This window comes from Loxodonta africana, chromosome 13, assembly GCF_030014295.1.
Source record: "Loxodonta africana isolate mLoxAfr1 chromosome 13, mLoxAfr1.hap2, whole genome shotgun sequence".
Taxonomy (NCBI): Eukaryota; Metazoa; Chordata; class Mammalia; order Proboscidea; family Elephantidae; genus Loxodonta; species Loxodonta africana.
The window spans coordinates 58,357,044-58,378,140 of NC_087354.1; the positions used below are offsets into that span (position 1 = coordinate 58,357,044).

The window sequence follows — 21,097 nt, forward strand, 5'->3', positions numbered from 1 at the left end:
AAAGGGGGAAATCTCTCCACATCCCAAGTAAGTGAAGAGAGGCAAAAACCACCCCCCAGCTGTGATAGGGGTGACAGAGACCCCAGCAGAGGTGAAGGAAGGCTTGGCTGTCCCACTCCAGGGGCTTCATCTGTGGGGGGCAGTGATACCTGCCTTCATGCCGGGCTGATCACTCGGTCCTGTTGGGTGGGATCTGTGCTCTGAGGCAGGTAAGGACTGAGATCTCTGTTCCCTGTGGTGACTGTCAACGAGCTCTCTGGCTCACAGGCCTCCATCATCAGGATGCTTGGGGACACTGTTGAAGCAGCTGAATGCTGTCACCTCTGCCCAGACAGATGCATACAATACACAGGGTTCTTCCTTGGCCACGGCCCCTGCTGAGCTGCCTGCCACATGCCCTGCCCTGGGAAGCCCAGCTGTGACTGGACTGCTCAGTAGGGGTACCTAGGGACTATCAAGGTTCAAGGTGAGACCAGAAAGGCCATGAGGAGGTTCTGCAGGACCTAGCACCCTCCAATGCCATGTGTTCCCTATAGTTCTGCCCTAGGCTTGCAGCTTTGCCCTCAGGCTCCAGCCACTCCCAGTCACCTGTACCTGGTGCTGGCCAATGTCCCTCTGTCCTAGGAAGCTGGAAGGCGCCTTTTGGTTCGCAATCACTCCTCTACCTGACCTGTTTCTTTCCTCCCTCCCCTGATACAAACCTGAGATCCTGCTCAGTCCACCTCTTGTCCAGGCATCTCCCCAGCTTTCCCAACCTTCTCTTTCTTCCTTCTCATACCCAGGGCCACGTTCCTACACACCTGCTCGCCTCCTTGTGCCTCTCTTTCTTCCCAGGACCTTACTAGACACTCCCGCCTCTTCCTCACCCATAAGCCTGTGAGCCATGCCTCCCACACTATCCACCCACACCCTCACCCAGGGCCAAGACGACAGAGTTAGAGGCCTTCTGTGGGAGGAGGGAGGAAAGGACCAATAAGAAATGACAATAGGGCTCCATCCTTCCAGAAACCACATAATTCATTTAAAACCTTACTCAAAGTCCCCTCACCCTGCCTGCATAAAATAAATTGCAATTAGTGATTAGCATACTCATCTTAGCCTGGTTTAGAAATTATAACAAAGTTCTAGAGAACATGAGCAACCGAGGCCACGACACAGCCTGCAGATAAAGTGGCCTCTCACTTGCTCTCCTGTCAGACCACTTGTGTTTCTATTCTCAGCATTAACTGTCCCTTATCGCAGACGATTTGTTTTTTTCCAACTCTGAGTTCCAGAGTGGGCTTTATTCTACCTTCTCTCTCTCTCGCCTCTGCTCCTTAACACTTAAAATCTAGTAGCTTCATATTTTAAAAAATAATACTCAAAGTAGATGTGTGAACTTTACAACAAGCCACCCTACAAAGCCTCAGCAGCATTCCAAAACGGAAGAGCAGCAGTGCATGAAAAGGTCTGGTTCCATATATTTACAACCTACATCACTCCCCCTGCATGGTGGCTGGTAAATAACTAGCACTTTGGAAACTTTTTCGTGGCAGGGGGTGGGAAAATGGGGCCAGAGCAGGTGATGGCAGATGGCTGTACAGAACAGAGGCATCACCCTACCCAATTACAATTTCCAAACACCCCAGTGGGTAGTGGCTCCCATTTCTCAGACTTGTCATCATCCTAGAATGCACTAACCACCCGCCTAAGACACGGCAGCGCTCCAATGCTCAGCGCTCCAAGGGAGGAAGGTACATCAAGGAATGGCACGTTATGTGAAGAGAAGGTGATGGGTCAGGTCTCCTCCAGATGGACACTCCGCTCCTGCCTCCTGCAGCTGCAGAGTTCCTGTTGGAATGGCCGGCCACCGAGAAAGCCCTGTAAGTGGACTCAGATCTGGCTGATGGCAACGCTGTCCTTGGGGAAGGTGTAGCTCAGTGGTGCCTCAAAGAGGCTCCCCCCGTCGGTGCTGAGGTCATCGTCATCATCCATGTCATCCAGCACTTTGCTTGGGAACTTCTTTAGTCTGCTGAAACAAGAGGGGACATGGTTCCTGGCCCTGGGCTGGCTACTCACTGCTGATGTGGAGACGGAGGATGGGCTCGCCCCATTGTGTACATCAGGCACATGGACCTAACTGCTCTGCCGCTGACTTAGCAACAGGGAGCAAACTTCCCACCCTTCAGCGCAGGAGGCTCGTGTTTGTAAAGTGGGCCAGGCAGCACTGGAACAGGGCCAGTACTGCCCATTTGTCTCGGGCTCCAATATGGCCGTTACTGATCCTGCCTGTATTTAAAAGGTTGATATTTCATTCATCATGGGCTGTTGGCAATCATTTTAATTTTTTAAACATTGCATTAGGATATTACCTATCTTGATGACTGAGGCTTTGGCATCCCATTCTATTCTGCACCCAAGGCTGAGAGCTTGCTTATCTTACCCTACAGCCATCCCTGGGGCAGGTTTCCCGCAGACCTCTCAATCGGCCGAAGCCTTCCGTTACTTTGTAAGAAAACTACCTGTACAGCCAGCTGAAGGCAGGAAGGTCAGCGCAGCACCCCAGATCACTGCCAGCCTATACTGGGAGCCTCACCCTTTCACCCCAACACTCAGGCAGTGACCCAAGGGCAGAGAAAGCAACCTACCCAACCCGTACTTACCCCACTTGGCCTCACCTGGTCCTCATGAGGAGATAACCCAACACTTCACCTTATTCCTACCTACATCAGGTAAGAGCAGGTGATAAAGTGCTGGTCCCGGAGGTGCCCCTCTGGGATGCTGTGAGCAGTCTGACCTGCTCTGAGCCTCAAGTTCCCCTTACGTACAACAGGGGTGACACCTGCTCTGCTGACATGCGGCATTGGCATGGGGATGGAACGTGTGAGACCCTGAACACATGGGGCCATAGCCACCCCCATCTCTAGAATGGAATGACTTCAAAATGCAATAAGGAGGGATCGGCTCGAGACAACAGAGGTGAGGGTGCCTGAGAGGCACCCATCTCCTCGGATGTCGGGGGGACCGTCAGCCCTGAGGGCCACTGCACTCACCCACCTCAAGTCCTTCTTCATGGAATTCAGCTGCCCCTGCAGCTGCTCGTTCACATCCAACTGCTCCTCCAGCTCCCGCTGCAGCTTCTTTTTAGAACTTTCCAATCTGTCAATTTCCTCCTCAGCCTCCTCCACCTGTCGCTTCATTGCCTTCAAGCGCAAGCTCAGCTGCGGCGGGAGAGAGGGCGGCTGGGTGATGGGCCAGCCCGGTGGAGAAGGAAAACTGTCCCAGCGGTCCAGCCACCCTCTCTCCAGGCAACCAGTGTCATGGGAGAAGCAGAGACAGGGCTCAAAGACAGACAAGTCTACTGTTTACCAGCCAAGTTCAGGGTTTGAAGTTTACTGAAGTAGGCTAGAAAGCCTCCCCCCATTCCATGATGGAACTGGGTGGAGTAGAAAGAGAAGCATCGCTCTCCGTAGCTCCAGCACCTGCCGGACAAGGCCTTTCCCTGCTCTCACGCCCCCAGCCTGAGACAACATCTCAGCTGGGAATGAAACTGCAGGGGCCCCTCACCTGGTCCTTCTGGTCCGTCAGTGACAGGTGCTCATCATCCACCTGCATCACCAGCTCCTTTACTTTCCGCTCCAGCCTTCGGTTGCTGAGCTGGAGGCTGGCCCGGTCCCTGGAAGGGTAGAGGAAGCAGAAGCAAGGACCGTCTCATTCCCAGCCCACGGGAGGACTAGGCCCAGGCTGGGGAGAGGCTACGTTCACCCAGGGTGCCCGGCAGACTCAGGCTTAGGGTCAGGGCAACACGAAACTGCAAGAGGAAAGGTCTGCTCGTTAGACATAGGAGGAAGTAGGCTCCAAGAAGGGGAGTGACCTGCCAGGTCACTGAGCTGGTACTGGAGCTGCCCTGACTTCTTCCAGCCCTGAGCTGGGCTTTGTAAGGAGAGGGCCTGAGTCTGCCAGACTGTGAATGTTTTGGGTCAACTCCAGGCTGCTCCAGCGCAGCCCCCTGAAGTTCTACTGAAAACAAACAATGTAAAATGTTACAGGCACGCGCACACACATGTACACACTCATACGCCTTCTAGGTAAGGGCCCATTAGTAAGAACGAGGCTGGTCAAGTTCCACCTAGTGCTGGCCCTCAGGCTGTGAGAGCTAACTGCAGAGACTCAAAGGAGCCCTAATGGTGCAGCAGTTAAAGCACTCGGCTGCTAACCAAAAGGTCAGCAGTTTGAACCCACCGGCTGCTCCAGGAGAAAGGTGTGGCAGTCTGCTTCTATAAAAATTAACCCGCCATCGAGTCAATTCTGACTCACAGTGGCCCCATAGGGTTTCCAAGGCTGTAAATCTTCGCAGAAGCAGACAGCCACATCTTTTCCCCATGGAGCTGCTGGTGGTTTTGAACTTCCAACCTTTCAGTTAGCAGTCAATCCATAAAGATTACAGCCTTGGATACCCTATGGAGCAGTTCAGTTCTACCCTGTCCTGTAGGATCACCATGAGTTGGAATCCACTCGACAGCAACAGGGTTGGTGTTGTTTTGCTTTTGTTTTGTCTAACAGCCAGCCACTTGGCCTCTGTCTGAATACACATGGCCACCAGGGCAGAGTCAGCCCCCTCCCCTCTAAAGCAAGATGGAACCAGAGGGCAGTCGGTGCAAATTCAGTAGCCTGAGGCAGCCTGTGCTACTTAGGGGAGCAGCGAGTACCGTCGAAAAGCTGTGGACATAGAAGTGGGGGGTCCAGTTACACCAGTGGTCAGCCAGGCTACCTTGCTCAAATCACTCACTTGGATGGCCCTCAGTTTTCTCAACTGTAAAATGGAAACAGTAACAGCAAGGTTGTGCTTGCTCTTCCTTCCTCACAGGCTTATGAGGGTTGGAAGAGACACTAAATTGAAAACACTCTGTGATGTGAAATGATTCTGTCCCTGGGTGGTGCCAACTGTTACCCCTGGCTGCCAGGGCCTCGGCATCACAGGTGGGCTGGGCTCACCTCTCCTCGTTCTCCAGACGGTCCTCCAGCTCGGCGATCCTGGCCTCCATCTGCACCACCAGCCCCTCTTTGCTGGACCTGTAGGAACCTTCCAGGTGGATAATCCGACTCTTCAAGTCCTTGTTCTGGAATCAGACAGGGAGACTGTGAGGGGCTATGTCTCCACCTCGCTCTCAGGGCTGAACTCAGGTGCAGCCAGGTGTTTGGGCGGTGCCTTGAGAGGCTGCTGTCCACACCTGGATGCATGGCCCACGGACCCCGGGGCATCCAGGGATGTTTCCAGGGAAAGACCCTGAGCTCTGGTCCTAGCGCTGAAGACATTATTAGATTACATTCCCCTATAAGGCTGAATGAAATCTTTGGCATGTCCCCAAACTCCAAATACACCCACTGGATGTCAGACAAAGGACTTGGGGTTGTTGTCCTTTTATGAACCTCCTGGAGGTGATGGGGAGGAGAAATAGGCTCCCTCACCAATTGTATTCAGTGGAGAAGTTCCATGAATAATGTGAAAAAGAAATGGTTCAATTCAGCTTTTTAGCAACTCACGTGTTTGTTGTCACATCACTGGTTTATTTTTCATTCCTTTACATTAGAACTTATCCCAGTTCAGGAGCTAGAAAACATCACAATTCTTCCACTCCTCAGATGCCAAGCTCCTAAGCAGATTTAATAACATTGGGAAAAGCCTGTCTAGAAAGGCCTTAGCCACACCTTTACCTCTCCGGCAAGTTATTCCCAGAGCTTTTGGGGGCTAAGTAAAGGTGGGACCACCTGAGGGTCCCAGTCCAAAGCCACAGGAGCGGCAGGAGCTCAGGGCCAGCTGCCCTCACCTGTCTCTCCAGGGAAATCTTGTCGCATTCCAAGTCTTGCCTCACGGCTCTCTCCTGAAGCAGCTCGTTCCTCATCTGCTCGATCTACAACACAAGCAGCAAAGAGCTCAGGGTCACCTGTCCTGTGAGCTGAGCTGCATCGGTTGACTCCTACAGGGCCTCTCACACCAGCTCCTCCTGGGTAATGAACTGCTTCTTAGAGTTTCTTGGCTTCTTGATGATTGCAAAGATCACGATACAAATAACAATGACAGTCAGATCTAACCCTGCTTAGCACGCACACAAGCTACCCCATTACATCCCCAGAATAACCCTATGAAGTAGATAATGTTATTTTTGCTGAGGACACTGAGGCTTGGAGAAGTTAACCACCTGTAGGGTGACCACCATCCGAGTTTGACCAGGGCTGAGAATGTTCTCAGGACATGGGATTTTCAATGCCCAAACTGAGAAGGTTTCAGGAGAACCAGGATAAGTTACTCAGCTTGCCCATGATCTATACAACCAGTAATAGAGGGAACTAGTATTCGCTAAAGCTTCTAACTGCTACATTATAAACGTAAACTTCACAAAGGACCTCCAAAGTCTGCATATCTCAGATGCTGCTAGATTTCTCCCCTCTTAAGCTAGAAACTGAAGTCAGTAACATAACCAGGAAGCTCCAGAAAACCTACACATTATTGAGGGTTAGGGGTCCCTAGGTAGTGCAAATGGCTAATGAACTCAGCTGCTATCTGAAAGGTTGGAGGTTCAAGTCCACCCCCAAGACAGGCTTTGGAAGAAAGGCCTGGCAATCTGCTTCTGAAAAAATTGGCCATTGAAAACCCTATGGAGTACTGTTCTACTTTAACACACACAAGGTTGCTATAAGTCGGAATCAACTCGATGGCAACTGGATTGGACCAGTCTATGTTAATAGAAAATGAGCCTAGCTGAGTTGCATCAGGAAAGAAATGCCACCACCTGTCTGTCAGCATCTCCCTTCCCAACACCCTGTATGAGTATCAGAAGCTGTCTTAGTCATCCAGTGCTGCTATAACAGAAATACTACGAGTGGGTGGCTTTAACAAATTCATTTTTTCAGTTTAGTAGACTAGAAGTCCACATACAGGGTGCCGGGCCAGAGCAAGGCTTTCTCTTTCTGTGGGCTCTGAAAGATCCTTGTCTCTTCTGAGCTTCTGCTACTGGGAGATCTTTATGTGGCTTGGCATCCTTCTTCCCCCATATCTGCTCTGCTTGCTTGTTTAATCTCTGTTATATCTCAAGAGAGATTGACTCGAGACACAGCCCATACTAACCTGTCTCATGAACACAACAAAGACAACCCATTCCCAAATGGGATGATAATGACAGGCACAGAGGTTAGGAATTACAACACATTTTTGGAGGATGTAATCCAATGCATAACAGAAGCAGAGGCCCAGTCCTGTCCCCAGAGCTGACTTCTGCTGCTGCCCAGCAGAGGGCAGCCTGAAGAAGCCAAGAGAATTAAGCCTGTGAGCTGTTAAAGAAATTCACTCTTTCCTCCCTGGTGGCGCAGTGGTTAAAGTGCTTGGCTGCTAACCAAACGATCGGCAGTTCGAGTCTACTAGCCACTCCTTGGGAACTCTATAGGGCAATTCTACTCTGTCCTGTAGGGTCACTATGAGTCTGAATCAACTCAACGGCAATAGGTTTCAGTTGGTTTTTTTTTTTTTTTTTTCCTTTTTAAGGATGAGATAGATACAAACTCTGGGGTCTCACATGATAAGAAGTTCAACACAAAGTCCCTGGAAACCAGGGTGTTATGCATCAAATTGTGCCCCACAAAAGATATGCCAAAGTCCTAACCCCCGTACCTACGAATGTGAACTTGTTTGGAAATGGGGCCTTTGAAGATGTCATCAGTTAACATGAGGTCACACTGGAGCAGGGCGGTCCCTAATCCAATATGGCTGGTGTCCTTATAGAAAGAGAAGAGACCCAGAGACACAGCACTCAGGAAGACGGCCATGTGAAGACGGAGGCAGAGATTGGGGTGATGGTGCCACAAGCCAGGGAATACCTAGGGCCGTCAGAAGTTGGGAGAGGCCAGGAAGGATCTTCCCCTAGAGACTTTGGATATAGCATGGCCTCCTAACACCCTGAATACAGACTTCTGGCCTCTGGAACTGTGAGAGAATAAATTTCTGTTGTTTTAAGCCACATAAGAAACCAAAAAAACCAAACCCGTTGCCATCGAGTCGATTCCAACTCACAGCAGCCCTACAGGACAGAGTAGAACTGCCCTATAGGGCTTCTAAGGAGCGGCTGGTGGATTCAAACTGCTGACCTTTTGGTTAACAGATGAGCTCTTAACTACTGCACCACCAGGGCTCCAATGTGTTACAGCCTAGAGAACATTTGCAAGCCTCAACCCTCACCTTGCATTTTTCCCACCTGTACAAGCACCGTATTTATTAAAAGATAAGCCCCCCCCCAAGAGCATGAACAGGGGTCTCAGGAATAAGAACACCACCACACTGTATGGGCTTATATTTGCTCCCTGTCTCCCCTTGTCCCAGTTACCTGACCACGGTATGTCCTGGAATGAACAGTATGGCGTGGCTGGCAGGGAGTGGTAAAGAAGCAGCTGGAGGGATGGGAAGGGCCAGGACACCACAGGAGGAAGCTGGGACTCTGTCCATCGGTGCAGGGATGCCTGTCTGGTAAAAGAAAATGCTCCTGCCCTTGCTTTTCTGACTGGCTGGTGTCTAAATTATGTAGGTTCAGAATTTTACAGCAGAGGAAACTGAGACCCCGAGCAGTTATAATGAGTAAGCGGTGGGACCCAGGCTAAGCCCATTTCACTGCCCACTACTCCACCTGCCCCTGTCTCTCCAGGCCAGCTAAATGAAAAGGCTCCCAACAGACGTAGGGTTCAAATACAGCTGCAAGGTCAAAGCCAAGACCCGGGCACCCGTCTCCTTAGGCTATCCTTGTGTTTGCAGGAAAAAATGCCAGCAATGTGCAGGATCAGCAGGCAGAGCACATAAAACGCCGCCCACGGCCACGGCTCCCATCACTTGGCTTGGCCCCAAAGCCCTCGTTAATCACATGTTGCAAAGAGGGCCCCGGAATAATTCCTGTAACTCATTATGAACATGGAGTCCACAGGTAATGAATGCGGGCTCATGGCCCCACTCCATTCGTGGTTTCCCAGCTCACAGAGGACATCCCACGTGCACGGAGGTCACCAGCATGCCGCCCACGAGACCAGTGGACGTGCCTCCTGCGGGAAATGGTTCTGTTCACACCCCAAAGACAGAGGTCGGGACTAAACGTGGGATGTGGTTAAACATTTACTGAGATGGGAAGCAATTAATCGGACAAGAGCAGTGGTCTGCATTCTTTTCCTGGCTCTGCTATGAACTCGCTCGTGACCATGGCCATCTCATTTTTGGGGTGCTATCTCCGCATCTCTAAAGTAAGGAATGAAAATGAGACAGCCTCTAAGGGCCCTTGGAGCTAGCCCGTGAAACAATGAAAGCATACTTTGGTGCCTCTTCTACCTTTTGGGGTGCCGTGTGGGGCTCCTTCTGAGGATGCCAGAGGCCCTTACCCTATCTCTCCAGACTTGTAGGACTGTCCCCCCAAAATGACCCACTTTACCAAGGTGAGAGTGAGTACGTGTTTGTGCTGGAGGATGAGTGGTCTTGGCAGGACGGGGCGGGTTCACTCATCCACACTGTATTATCAGCTCTTTGCCAGGCACCGTGACAGAAAGACTGACACAGACCCTGCCCTCACTGCAGCCCAGTGCGGGCAAGAGAGCCAGCATTGCACACATGTGGTCAGTGTCACCATGGTGAGGAAGGACAGTGTGCTGGGGCAGGACCCACGTGCATGGTTATAGCCCAGAGACAGGGAACACCCAACTGAGACCTAAGGAGAACAGGCAGGGTGGGAAACGCACCATCAAATGGAGAGACCACCAATAAGAAAGATGGGGGCCATCCTCTAAGGGCTGGAGAGGTCACAGAAGGGGTCTGCAAGACAAAGGCCCTGTACCTACCAACAGCCCAAGGCTAAGAAGCCAACAGAGGAGGGAAGAGTTAGAGATGACGGGCAGGAAGAAGGAAGCGGGCAGGAAGAAGGAAGCGACAGGAGACTGGCCCCTAGGCAGGAAGAAAGGAGCGACAGGAGACTGGCCCCTCAGCAGGCGGGGTGGGACCCAGGCCACGCTGGGCTCAGCAGGAACTTGGGAGCTTGGGAGGCAGACTCCCATAGCTCAGAGGGAGAAAGAGAGAGGAGGACAGGGAGAGGGAGAGAGAAAAGAAAGGTAATTTTCCCAAAAGTGAGGGGATGAGGAAGAACTGGAAGCTCCAAGAGAAAGAAATTTAGAAATTTAGTTGCTGTAAGGTGTGAGGCTGAAAGACACAAAATACAAACAAAAGGCCAGCCGAGCATCTATCTGCCTTTAATGGGTCAGGTGGTAGCTTGTGCAGCTGTGCTCCAGGCCCGAGGAAGGAGAAGGGAATACTGAGAAACAAAAGCCCCCGTACGCCAGGCACCGAGCAACTGCCAACGTCAATGTCTGAGCCTACTAGCCCTCTGAGGCAGACGTTATCACCCTGATTCTTCCAGGTGAGAAGAAATGTGCCTCAAGTCAGAGTTGGAAGCAGCTTTGGGATTTCTGACTAAAAATCATACTCTCCTTTCCCCCTCCCTACTGCCTCTCCGGCCAAACCTGGAGGACCCAACTCTCTCAATGAAGGAAAAGTCCTACCAGGAGGGAGATATTCTGGCAGGGACATAGGAGCTCAAAAGAAAGACGTGTCTACATGAGGTGAGGCACTGCAAGCACCATGGATGGATCCAAGGATTGCCAAATGGTTGCATGGCGCTGAGCCCAAATCCTGCAACTTAAAGCAGCAGCCACTGGCCAAGCTCTGCTCCCTTGGTGCCATTGGCTGCAAAGTCTGGACCCCACCAGGGACTCTCCCCAATGTGCAGATGGGCACTCGGGAAGGCCACATCCCTGAGAGTCTCCACTGTTTCCAGAGCTCCTGGAGAGCCCCAGGCAAATGCTGACTCTCAAAAGAAAAACAGTGATTATTTGTACCACACTAATCCTCTCAAAAAAATGGCTATTAAAATAGAAATGCAAAATAAATCAGAGAGACAAACAGGAAGGAGTAGCTATATAATCATAAAGCTTAACTGTCCCTGTGACCAGGCTGCAAGCTTTCCTCAAGCCTTTTAGAAACCAAGGCAAGAGGCAAACAAGATGGACTTCCTGCTTCTCATCATATGATAAAAGCTAAAAGTCTTAGTTCTTTAAAAAAAAAAAAAAAAGACAATCTTTGTCTAACACTAAGCTCTAAAATAAATTTACCAAGTAGCTTCTAAAATAAATCCACCAAGTAGCTTAGACAGGGAACACTATGTGGCCCATGGACACACTTCCAAGAAGGATGGCTAACAGGAACCCTAACCCATTGCTGGTGGGGATGTAAAATGGTACAGCCACGGTGGAAAAGTTTGGTGGTTCCTCAAAAAGCTGAGCATAGAACCTCTGCATGACTCAGCAGTTCCAATCCTAGGTATACACCCAGAAGAAGTGAAGGCAGGAATGCAGACAAAAACCTGTACAATGCTCACTGCAGCACTTTCACAACAGCCAAAAGGTAGAAACAACTGAAATGTCCATCAACAGATAAAATGTGGTACACATATACAATAGAACACTACTCAGCCACAAAGAGAAATGAAGTCCTGATGCACGCTGCAACGTGGACAAACCCTGAAAACCTCATGCTGAGTTAAAGAAGTCAGTTGCAAAAGGATAAATACTGTATGATCTCACATATATAAAATAGGCAAATATACTGTTGTTGCCGTTAGGTGCCACCGAGCCCGTCCCAACTCATAGCGACCCCATATACAACAGAACAAAACACTGCCTGGCCTGCACCATCCTCACAATTGTTGCTATGTTCGAGCCCATTGTTGTAGCCACTGTGTCAGTCCATCCACTTGAGGGCCTTCTGTTTTTGCTGACCCTCTGCTTTTCCAAGCATGATGTCCTTCTCCTGATAACATGTCCAAAGTCTCAACAACCTTGCTTCCAAGGAGCATTCTGGCTGTACTTCTTTGAAGACAGATTTGTTTGTTCTTCTGGCAGTCCATGGTATACTCACTATTCTTTGCCAACACCATAATCCAATGCATCACATGTACGGAAACCAAAAATTAATAGGTGGTTACCAGAGCAGAAGGGGCGAGGGGGAGTTTCTGCTTGGGGGGCAGTGAGTTTACATTAATGGTGGTGCAATGATTTGGACAAGGATAGCGGGAATGGTTACCCAACTTGAAGAAAGCCATCAACATCACTGAACTGTACATGCAGAATTGGTGTATGTTTTCCTGTGTTTATTTTCACTACAATAAAATTAAAAATACTGATTAAAAAAAAGAAGGATGGCTTCACTGTAAACCCAGGAACGTTTTCTGTGTACTTGTTTTCACCTGTGCTCCTCAGTACATGGGTCCCCAGGACTGGGCTCAACGACTTGAGAATATTCCTACTCAGATTCTTCTTACACGGAGTCTACAGTAGCAAAAAGGGGGAAAAAAAAAAACTCCTCTGGCATGACTTGGCCAGCCTTCTTCATTAGACTAGGGAAGTAAACCATAGGCTAGGAAAATATTTCTTCACATAAGCTTCTGCTTTACATGCTGTTTACCCTCCAACTCTAGTCAATAAATAAAAAAAAAATTTTTTTTAGGCTGCACAAAAACTTTCCAGCCAAACTGAAAACAGAACAGGAGCTGAAGGCAACAGTTTATCACAGCTGGATTTAAAGAATGCTAAACCCTGAGCATTTTGATCAGAAATAACTGTATTGGATTCCAGTGGGTTTTATGTCAGAGGCTCCTGTGGCCCCGGGGCCAGCACTCAAGACCAGCAGCTGCCTTTGTCTTAATAAAAAGGCAGAGATATTTATGATTGCTAGCAACAATATTCAACGCCATCACCTGTGTTTACCACTGGTTTGTAAAGGGGTTGGTGAGCTTACACTGCTGGCTGGTACTAAAAATGATTCCCAGTTACAAGAAGGGAAAATTATTCCTCACCAACTGTACACACGAGTTTTTCTGAGCAGCTGATGAAATAAGAGGCAGTTTTGAAACTAGGATCATTTTAATTAAAAAAATAAAAGAGGAAAGCTCACTTGATCTTCCCTCCCTGACTGCAAAGGAGACGCATTTCTAGGCTCACTGATGGGCTGCACCCCTAGTGCTGATTGAGCAATACGAGTGAGCCAGCCACTGGGGAGAAGTTCCTAGACAAGGCTGTAGGAACTGGCAACTTTATGCACTGGGATTTATCCTGTAGTTGCCAAGGCAACAAGGCAGCCTTGTTCAGCCCCTGAAAAGACCATGAAGCCACCCAAAGCTCTCAAGTCGGTATTTTCCCTCCTGCCTTCCAGCTGCCTGGGCTTAATGAATCATCTTTCCACTGGGCTCTGCCATCTTGACCTCCATGGCCAAGAGAACACCTCTCCTCTTAAGCCCAGCTCTACTGTTAACTGTTCGCACTCAGCCACCAGCAACAGGGCAATGCCCAATGAGCCCGAATACCAGCCTGCCGGACACATTCACATCTCATCAAGCTGGCCCTTCTTTCACTGTTAAGACTCCTGTGTTCAGGAAGAGAGTCAACTGGTCTTGAATCCTCACACATATTAACAGTCACTGTGACATTTTCAACTCGGGGATTAGAGGTCCAAATGCATCTTGGGGGTCTTTAAGGCCCTTCCATGGTCTAATGCAGGGATGATAGGGATGGGTAGGAGACAGCTTTGGAGTCAAATCAGGTTCCACCTCTCACGAGCTGTGTTACCCTGACAGTCGCCTGACCAGCGACTGTCCCTGTAAAAGGAGGATCCACATCAGAGGTTTGAGGTGAAAACAACGAAAGATACAATCTAGCTTGTGGCACAGCGCCCGGCACTCAGAGTCCCCAGTAAGGATGATAACTGTTGTAATAGAAACATGACTTATGGAGGAAGGGGTGAAAAAAGGACTTCTCTGGATTTAAACAGACCAAAAGGGAGTCAAATATCCACAATATTTAATGGACTTTTCCTTCAATTTGTAAGTCAAACCTTTCTGTATAAGGTAAAATCATAATTGGGTGAGAGAGAGAAAAAAAAAAAAAAAAACACTTCTCAACTCTGGTTTATTTAAAAAGACACCATTTTATCAAGTCCAGATCCATCCCTTCTCCTTTGTATTAGCCACATCTAAAGACAAAATCCAAGCATTCAAAAGGTTTGCAAAAGTTTTCTCTTAATTAGGATCCCTGTATCCATAGACCTGAATAATGATATCCTGAGCACATATGAAAAGGGAAGGCCAGATAGACTAAAAGCTTACAAATAATATGACTGGCATTTATTGGGTGTCAAATGTAAGCACAAGAAAGAGAAAGAAAAACCTGGGGCATGGCAAGGATGGACTGCTTGATCTCAGCAGCTGCTTTTCCTGTCCTCCAGTCCTTATACCCTTCTAGTCCTCACTACACCTCCTGCCACTTTAATCTGTCATCGTGCAAAATCCACTGTTCAGCTCAACAGCCTTCCACAGCTCCCCACTGCCTTCAGAATAACATCCATTCAAAGCCCTGACCCCTCTCTCTACACTCATCTCCCATATTCCCTTATGGGAACCATAAACCTGAAGGAGACACACTAGTCCTTCACGGCTTCTCAAAATGCTTCATACATTCCAAGCCTTGCTCACAGCACGTGTTCTATTTCAGATTCCATTCCCGCTCCTCTTAGTCCATCTAACTTGCGTTCTTTCTTCAAAGGTGGCTCCAGTCCACCCTTCTCTAAGAGTTCTTCCACAGTTACCCTTGTTGTGACAGTCCTTCCCTCACTTGCTGCCTGAATCTTTGCTTTTCACTGTTAGTTATCCATCCATTTTTAGGCATGACTCATCTCTAACATTTTGCTGTGCACATGGCAGTCACTCATCACGTTTTACAAGCATTCACCCGTGAAACCCTGTGCTGGGTGTCAGGAGACCTAAGGCCAGGTCTCCGACTATCTGGACTCTGGCCAAATCACCACGTGGCTCTGGGTCTCCAATCTCTTTGTTATAGAAAAAGTCTGGTGAGATGAACTCTGAGTCTGCCAGAAGGATTTGCTACACCCTAGTATTGCTGGAAAACCTTTTTTTGTTTGGTTTGTTCTCCTCACTTTTTCAGTCAAGCCCTATCACTAAGGCTAGAAGAAAGAATGGAAGATGTTTCGGGGAAGCAGAGGTTCAGAAGAGGAACTGTGAGAATTCAGAGTTTAGGCAGAGAGCTGTAAATTTGTCTTTTTTTTTATTTAAAAAGAGCAAAATCTAAAAAATGCCATTTCCCTACCCCTTCTCTTTCTAGTGCCTAGCAACAGCTGGCCACAGGTATCCGTCATAAAGGTAACAGACGGGCCCTACTTCCTGTTCTTGCGGAGAAGTCCCTTCCTAAGCAGGTGTCACAATGTTAACATCTGATGGAGAAGCTTGGAAGTTTCACATTTCCTGCTCTGATTCTGGCAGGAAAGCAGCAAGCACATGACCCTGGAGCTTAGCCCAGCTGGACTGAAGCAGCTTCAGAAGCAGGCCCATCTGCCTACACCTAGGGACCTCCCCCTGGAGCAGAGGGCTGCCTTCACTTCAAAAGGCAGGAAATACACCTCATATTAATGTCAACTGTGAATGAGAATCAAATGCCTTCCTGAGAGGCAGGTATCTGGTCAACCCATTTTTCTACCCTCTCTCACAAATCAGGAGGCAGTGTCATGGATTGGATTGTGTCCTCCAAAAACGTGTCAACTTGGCCAGGCCATGATTCCCAGTATTGTGTGGCTGTCCACCATCTTGTCATCTGAAATGATTTTCCTATGTGTTGTTAATCCTACCTCTATGATGTTAATGAGGCATGATTAGAGGCAGTTATGTTAACAAGGCAGGACTCAATTTTTTTTTTATGTTAACAAGGCAGGACTCAATCTATAGGGTTAGGTTGTACCTTAAGTCAATTTCTTTTGAGATATAAAAGAGAGAAGTGAGCAGAGAGATGGAGAACCTCATGCCATCAAGAAAGCAGAGCCAGGAGCAGAGAGTGTCCTTTGGACACGGGGTCCCTGAGCTGAGAAGATCCTAGACCAGGGGAAGATTGATGACAAAGACCTTCCCCCAGAGATGGTGCCCTGAATTCAGACTTCTAGCCTCCTAGACTGTGAGAGAATAAACTTCTCCTTGTTAAAACCACCCTCTTGCGGCACTTCTGTTATAGAGGCCCTAGACGACTAAGGCAGGCAGCAAATGCTAGAAGACAGATCCTGGAGACTCAATCTGGAGACATCATTTAATCTCAGGGTTTTTTGGTTTTGTTTTGTTTTTTTGCTGCTGTTTTAACCAGTTCCCCTGTCAATTTGAACATGATGCTCAATTTTTCCACTTATAACAAACATCAGGCTCTACACTCCAACCTCAGAAAATACAATGAGAAAGTAGAAGAGGGAAACAGAGCTAATAGGTGGAACGAGGCCACTGACATTAGTGGAGCTCATCCTTTTAGGCATGTAACTCAGACACAGGGAGAGGATAAGGAAAATGAAGGCATGAATCAGATGCTTCTGGTTTTATAAAAACTTCTCACAGCATTTCAGTGTTAGAATGTAGAAACCTCCTGGGCCAATACTGCCAGGCTGATAGATTTTAAAGACTGGACTCAGGAGAGGCTATGACTTTCCTGGAGGTACATGGAGTTGGTGTGGGAGCCAGGACCAGGACTGGCTGTCCACAGCATTCTTTCCAGGAGAACAAGTTGGTTCCCTTAATTTCCCCCCTAGGCTTACTTCAAGTGCTTAGCTCAGTGGAAATATTTTCAACCATGACCACATCATGGAGAGCAATTCTATGCCTCATGATCAAAGTGCTCAGTCAAGAGGAAAGAGAAGGGGCCCGGAGCAATTCTGGGACCAGCTATTTAAGTGATCAATTCTCTTAGTGTTGGGCCACAAGCTGAGCCAGGGAGGCAACCACCTTCTCCTATGTTTTGTTTTTGGTTGAAAACATGGGGCTATAAGTCTGTTTTTACTACCTCGTTATTGACAGGATGACATACTTTCCTGCCATTCCTCCTTGTGTCATTCACAGGAAGCGTCACCACAACTAAGTCATGATCGCCTCTTTCTGTCATCACGAATGATTAGCAGATCCTAAACTGTCCTTTGGTGATCTGGCTACTTGGCGAAACTGGAAGGAACTCCTAACAAAATAGGCTTTATACCCATGAGTGAAGTTAGAAAAGTCAGACCTCAATTAGAACCTATTAGGACCCAAATGTAAAGGTCAGGATCTCTATCTGGGCTTTTGGCTTTAAAGAAGGTCCTTCTCTAAACTTCTGCAGCTCAGGATGGACAGGCTGTAGCCTCTCCAGAGGAAAGCGATCAGCACAGCCCTGGAACAGAAAAGCGGTGAAGAAGAGCGGAGGTGAGGGTTGAGTTTCTTCCATGCTCAGGAGCAAAGCAGCATGATTATCTTACTTTTCTGAAAAGAGCCTGTCCACAGGGAAATAATGGCAGATGGAAAAGAAGGTCAGTGATTCATCTTCAGCATTCACCAGGGGCTACCAGTGTGCAACAGTGTTAACTCTAAGAACTGGAACCTCCAGGTCCTAGTCTCCCTGAGGTAGGGGAAAGGTGGGTGTGTATAAGCAGAAAAGAGACCAGAGTAAGGTGTCCCTTTGGACTGGGAAGATTCTGCCCCAATTACTTACATTTCAGGTCTTTATTCTAATCCTTGATACAGATATTTCCTAAACTACACTCAGCATCATCCCAGTAGATTTTTTTAATATAATTTTTATTGTGCTTTAAGTGTAAGTTTACAAATCAAGTCAGTCTCTCACATAAAAACTTATATACACCTTGCTACATACTCCCAGTTACTCTCCCCCTAATGAGACAGCCTGCTCTCTCCCTCCACTCTCTCTTTTCATGTCCATTTCACCAGCTTCTAACCCCCTTCACCCTCTCATCTCCCCTCCAGGCAGGAGATGCCAACATAGTCTCAAGTATCCACCTGATCCAAGAAGCTCACTCCTCACCAGCATCCCTCTCCAACCCATTGTCCAGTCCAATCCATGTCTGAAGAGTTGGCTTTGCGAACGGTTCCTGTCCTGGGGCAACAGAAGGTCTGGGGGCCATGACCACCAGGGTCCTTCCAGTCTCAGTCAGACCATTAAGTCTGGTCTTTTTATGAGAATTTGGGGTCTGCATCCCACAGCTCTCCTGCTCCCTCGGGGGTTTTCTGTTGTGTTACCTGTCAGGGCAGTCATCAATTGTAGCCAGGCACCATCTAGTTCTTCTGGTCTCAGGATGATGTAGTTACTGGTTCATGTGGCCCTTTCTGTCTCTTGGGCTCATAATTACCTTGTGTCCTTGGTGTTCTTCATTCTCCTTTGATCCAGGTGCATTGAGACCAACTGATGCATCTTAGATGGCTGCTTGCTAGCGTTTAAGACCCCAGACACCACTCTTCAAAGTGGGATGCAGAATGTTTTCTTAATAGATTTTATTATGCCAATTGACTTAGATGTCCCCTGAAATCTTGGTCCCCAAGCCCCTGCCCCTGCTACACTGACCTTCGAAGCATTCAGTTTATTCAGGAAACTTCTTTGCTTTTGGTTTAGTCCAACTGTGCTGACCTCCCCTGTATTGTGAGTTGTCTTTCCCTTCACCTAAAGTAGTTCTTATCTACCAACTAATTAGTGAATACCCCTCTCCCACCTCCCTCCTCTCATAACCATGAAACAATGTTTTCTTCTCAGTTTAAACTATTTCTCAAGTTCTTATAATAGTGGTCTTATATAATATTTGTCCTTTTGCATCTGACTAAGTTCACTCAGCATAATGCCTTCCAGGTTCCTCCACGTTATGAAATGTTTCACAGATTCCTCACTGTTCTTTATCGATGCATAGTATTCCACTGTGTGAATATACCATAATTTATTTATCCATTCATCCGTTGATGGGCACCTTGGTTGCTTCCATCTTTTTGCTACTATAAACAGTGCTGTAACAAACATGGATGTACGTGTATCTGTTCGTGTAAAGGCTCTTATTTCTCTAGGATATATTCCGAGGAGTGGGATTGCTGGATCGTATGGTAGTTCTATTCCTAGCTTTTTAAGAAAGCGCCAAATCGATTTCCAAAGTGGTTGTACCATTTGACATTCCCACCAGCAGTGTAGAAGTGTTCCCATCTCGCATCATCCCAAGGTTTTTAAGTTTTGTTTCCATTTTTTAAATTAGAAATGCCCAACGGCAGTCATGCTTCAACCATTTAAGGTCCACTTGATCACCATCAAGACAATTGGTCCAGGCCTAGGGATGAGTGATCACTACAGAAAAGGAGTGAAGGGCTTTCTCGATATCTGTGTAGACATTTCTTCCAGTGCCTTCTGCAGATACTACACATACAACCGAGGATGCTGCATTGCAAGTGCGTTCTATCAGAAGCTTCTAGATGGCCCACAGGTGCCACATCAATAAAGGGCTGAGATCAGTGAATACAAGTCCATTCTCTTCAAGACTGCCCTTAGTGCTCTGAATCCTTGTCTCAGAACGCACCCATAGATTATCTGTCAAGCGTTTTGGGCAGGACCTTTAACCTCTTCTAAGTAAAAAATGGAAACAAAATCTAAAAACCTTGGGATGACACTGAGTGGAGCGGAGAAAATTAGTTTCATCGTCTGCAGTGTGAGAACAAAGTCCCTGACTACCATACAGTGTTGTCGTCAGGATCAAATGTAAATGAACTCGCTTCAAACCCACAAAAAGCATTTGCTGGGAAGGTACCGTTACTGTAGTGTGAATCTTCACAGGCGGATGTACGGCTAACCAGCTCACAAAGTTCTTAATGGAAAAGATGGCATCATTTGATTTTCTTCTGCTGCATCTAACGTAGTGCTAGCTATCAAAATTCACATAATGGCTGGTTGAACCAATGACCCTTAAAGCCTTGGCCCTAAAAGCATTTTGCTTATCATGGTTAATAGTTTGTTATCCATGACTGCTCTGGAAACTTCTGCTTTATGCTTCATGCTATTTATTCCATCTCCCTCCCAGTGGCTTGTTAAGGTGAAGACTACTCAATCGTCCAACATATTCCATATTGCATGAACTGTCTCCCTCCTCTGGCTGAATCCTCAGGCTTAACCTCCCACACTTCCTCTTTCATTCAGGACAATCCATTCATCATTCAACTATAGTACAATACCTGTTCCCGGCTCCGAGTGATCCTCTCAGAGAGCAAATCCGAGTTGTTTCTTTCTTCTTCCAATTCCATTTCCAGTTGAGACACCTTCTCCTAAGAAAGAAGTCACGAACACAACCCATGTAACTTGCACAGACCCAGATTAAGAGAAAGGACTGACCTGTGCAAAGAGAACTCGAGAGCAAAAGGGAGCTTCATATTATTAGGGCCTGGGAAGGGGATGTGTCTTTCTTATACTGCCCAAAACAGATATTTTAAAAACTATATTTTATCACTTTTAGATACTGTAAAGTATAATAGTACATATTACAGAAAATTTAGAAAATACATAAAAGAAAAAAATATTACTCCAAACACTAACATAAACACTAAAGACATTTTCAAATGTTTCCCTCAAGTCTTTTTTCCCCCCTAAGAATCTATAACTGTAAACAGGTCTACTTAAGCCAGGTACCTGTTAAAAGACAACATGGACACATTTCCCTAAATGCTTCATGCTCAGGAAAATGTCTCACCTCCCTACTGCTCAGGGTTTCCAAAAATCTTGCGGCAGTGAGGTCTGTAACAGTCTTTTGCACCTGCCTCTTTCTTCTAGGGAACCCCGTACACCCCACACTGCACAACCTCGAACCTGCACTGATTAATATAGCAATGTTGTTATATGCTGTAAGTCAATTCTGACTCATTGTGACCCCATAGGACAGAGTGGAACTGCCCCAAAGGGCTTCCTAGGCTGTAATCTTTACAGAAGCAGTTCGCTAGGTCTTTTCTGCCATGGAGTGGCTGATGGGTTCAAACCACCAACCTTTCGTTAGCAGCAGAGAGCTTAACCATTGCGCCACCAGGGCCCTTTAACGTAGCTAAAACAATCACCATGGGAGAATTATAATTTGCATCTTCCTTGCTGGCTCCTAACTTAGCATCATTGAGTGTTACAGAGTAAGCATTTCAAAGCAGCTTTGTACATGAAGAAAGAGGCTTCTAACACA

General features: G+C 47.6%; 1 protein-coding gene across 1 annotated transcript in view; it reads right to left on the minus strand.

Annotated features, from left to right (window-relative positions):
* Window positions 1-999: 999 nt before the first annotated feature.
* CGNL1 (cingulin like 1) overlaps window positions 1,000-21,097 on the minus strand; it is a 118,889-nt gene continuing 98,791 nt past the window's right edge. The window contains exons 13-18 of the mRNA XM_064267493.1: window positions 20,112-20,201; window positions 5,808-5,891; window positions 4,975-5,099; window positions 3,547-3,655; window positions 3,037-3,200; window positions 1,000-2,008 (exon numbers count right to left, since the gene is read on the minus strand). Of these exons, the coding sequence (XP_064123563.1) occupies window positions 1,873-2,008; window positions 3,037-3,200; window positions 3,547-3,655; window positions 4,975-5,099; window positions 5,808-5,891; window positions 20,112-20,201 (708 nt within the window). The 3' untranslated portion in view covers window positions 1,000-1,872. The remainder of the gene's footprint in view (window positions 2,009-3,036; window positions 3,201-3,546; window positions 3,656-4,974; window positions 5,100-5,807; window positions 5,892-20,111; window positions 20,202-21,097) is intronic.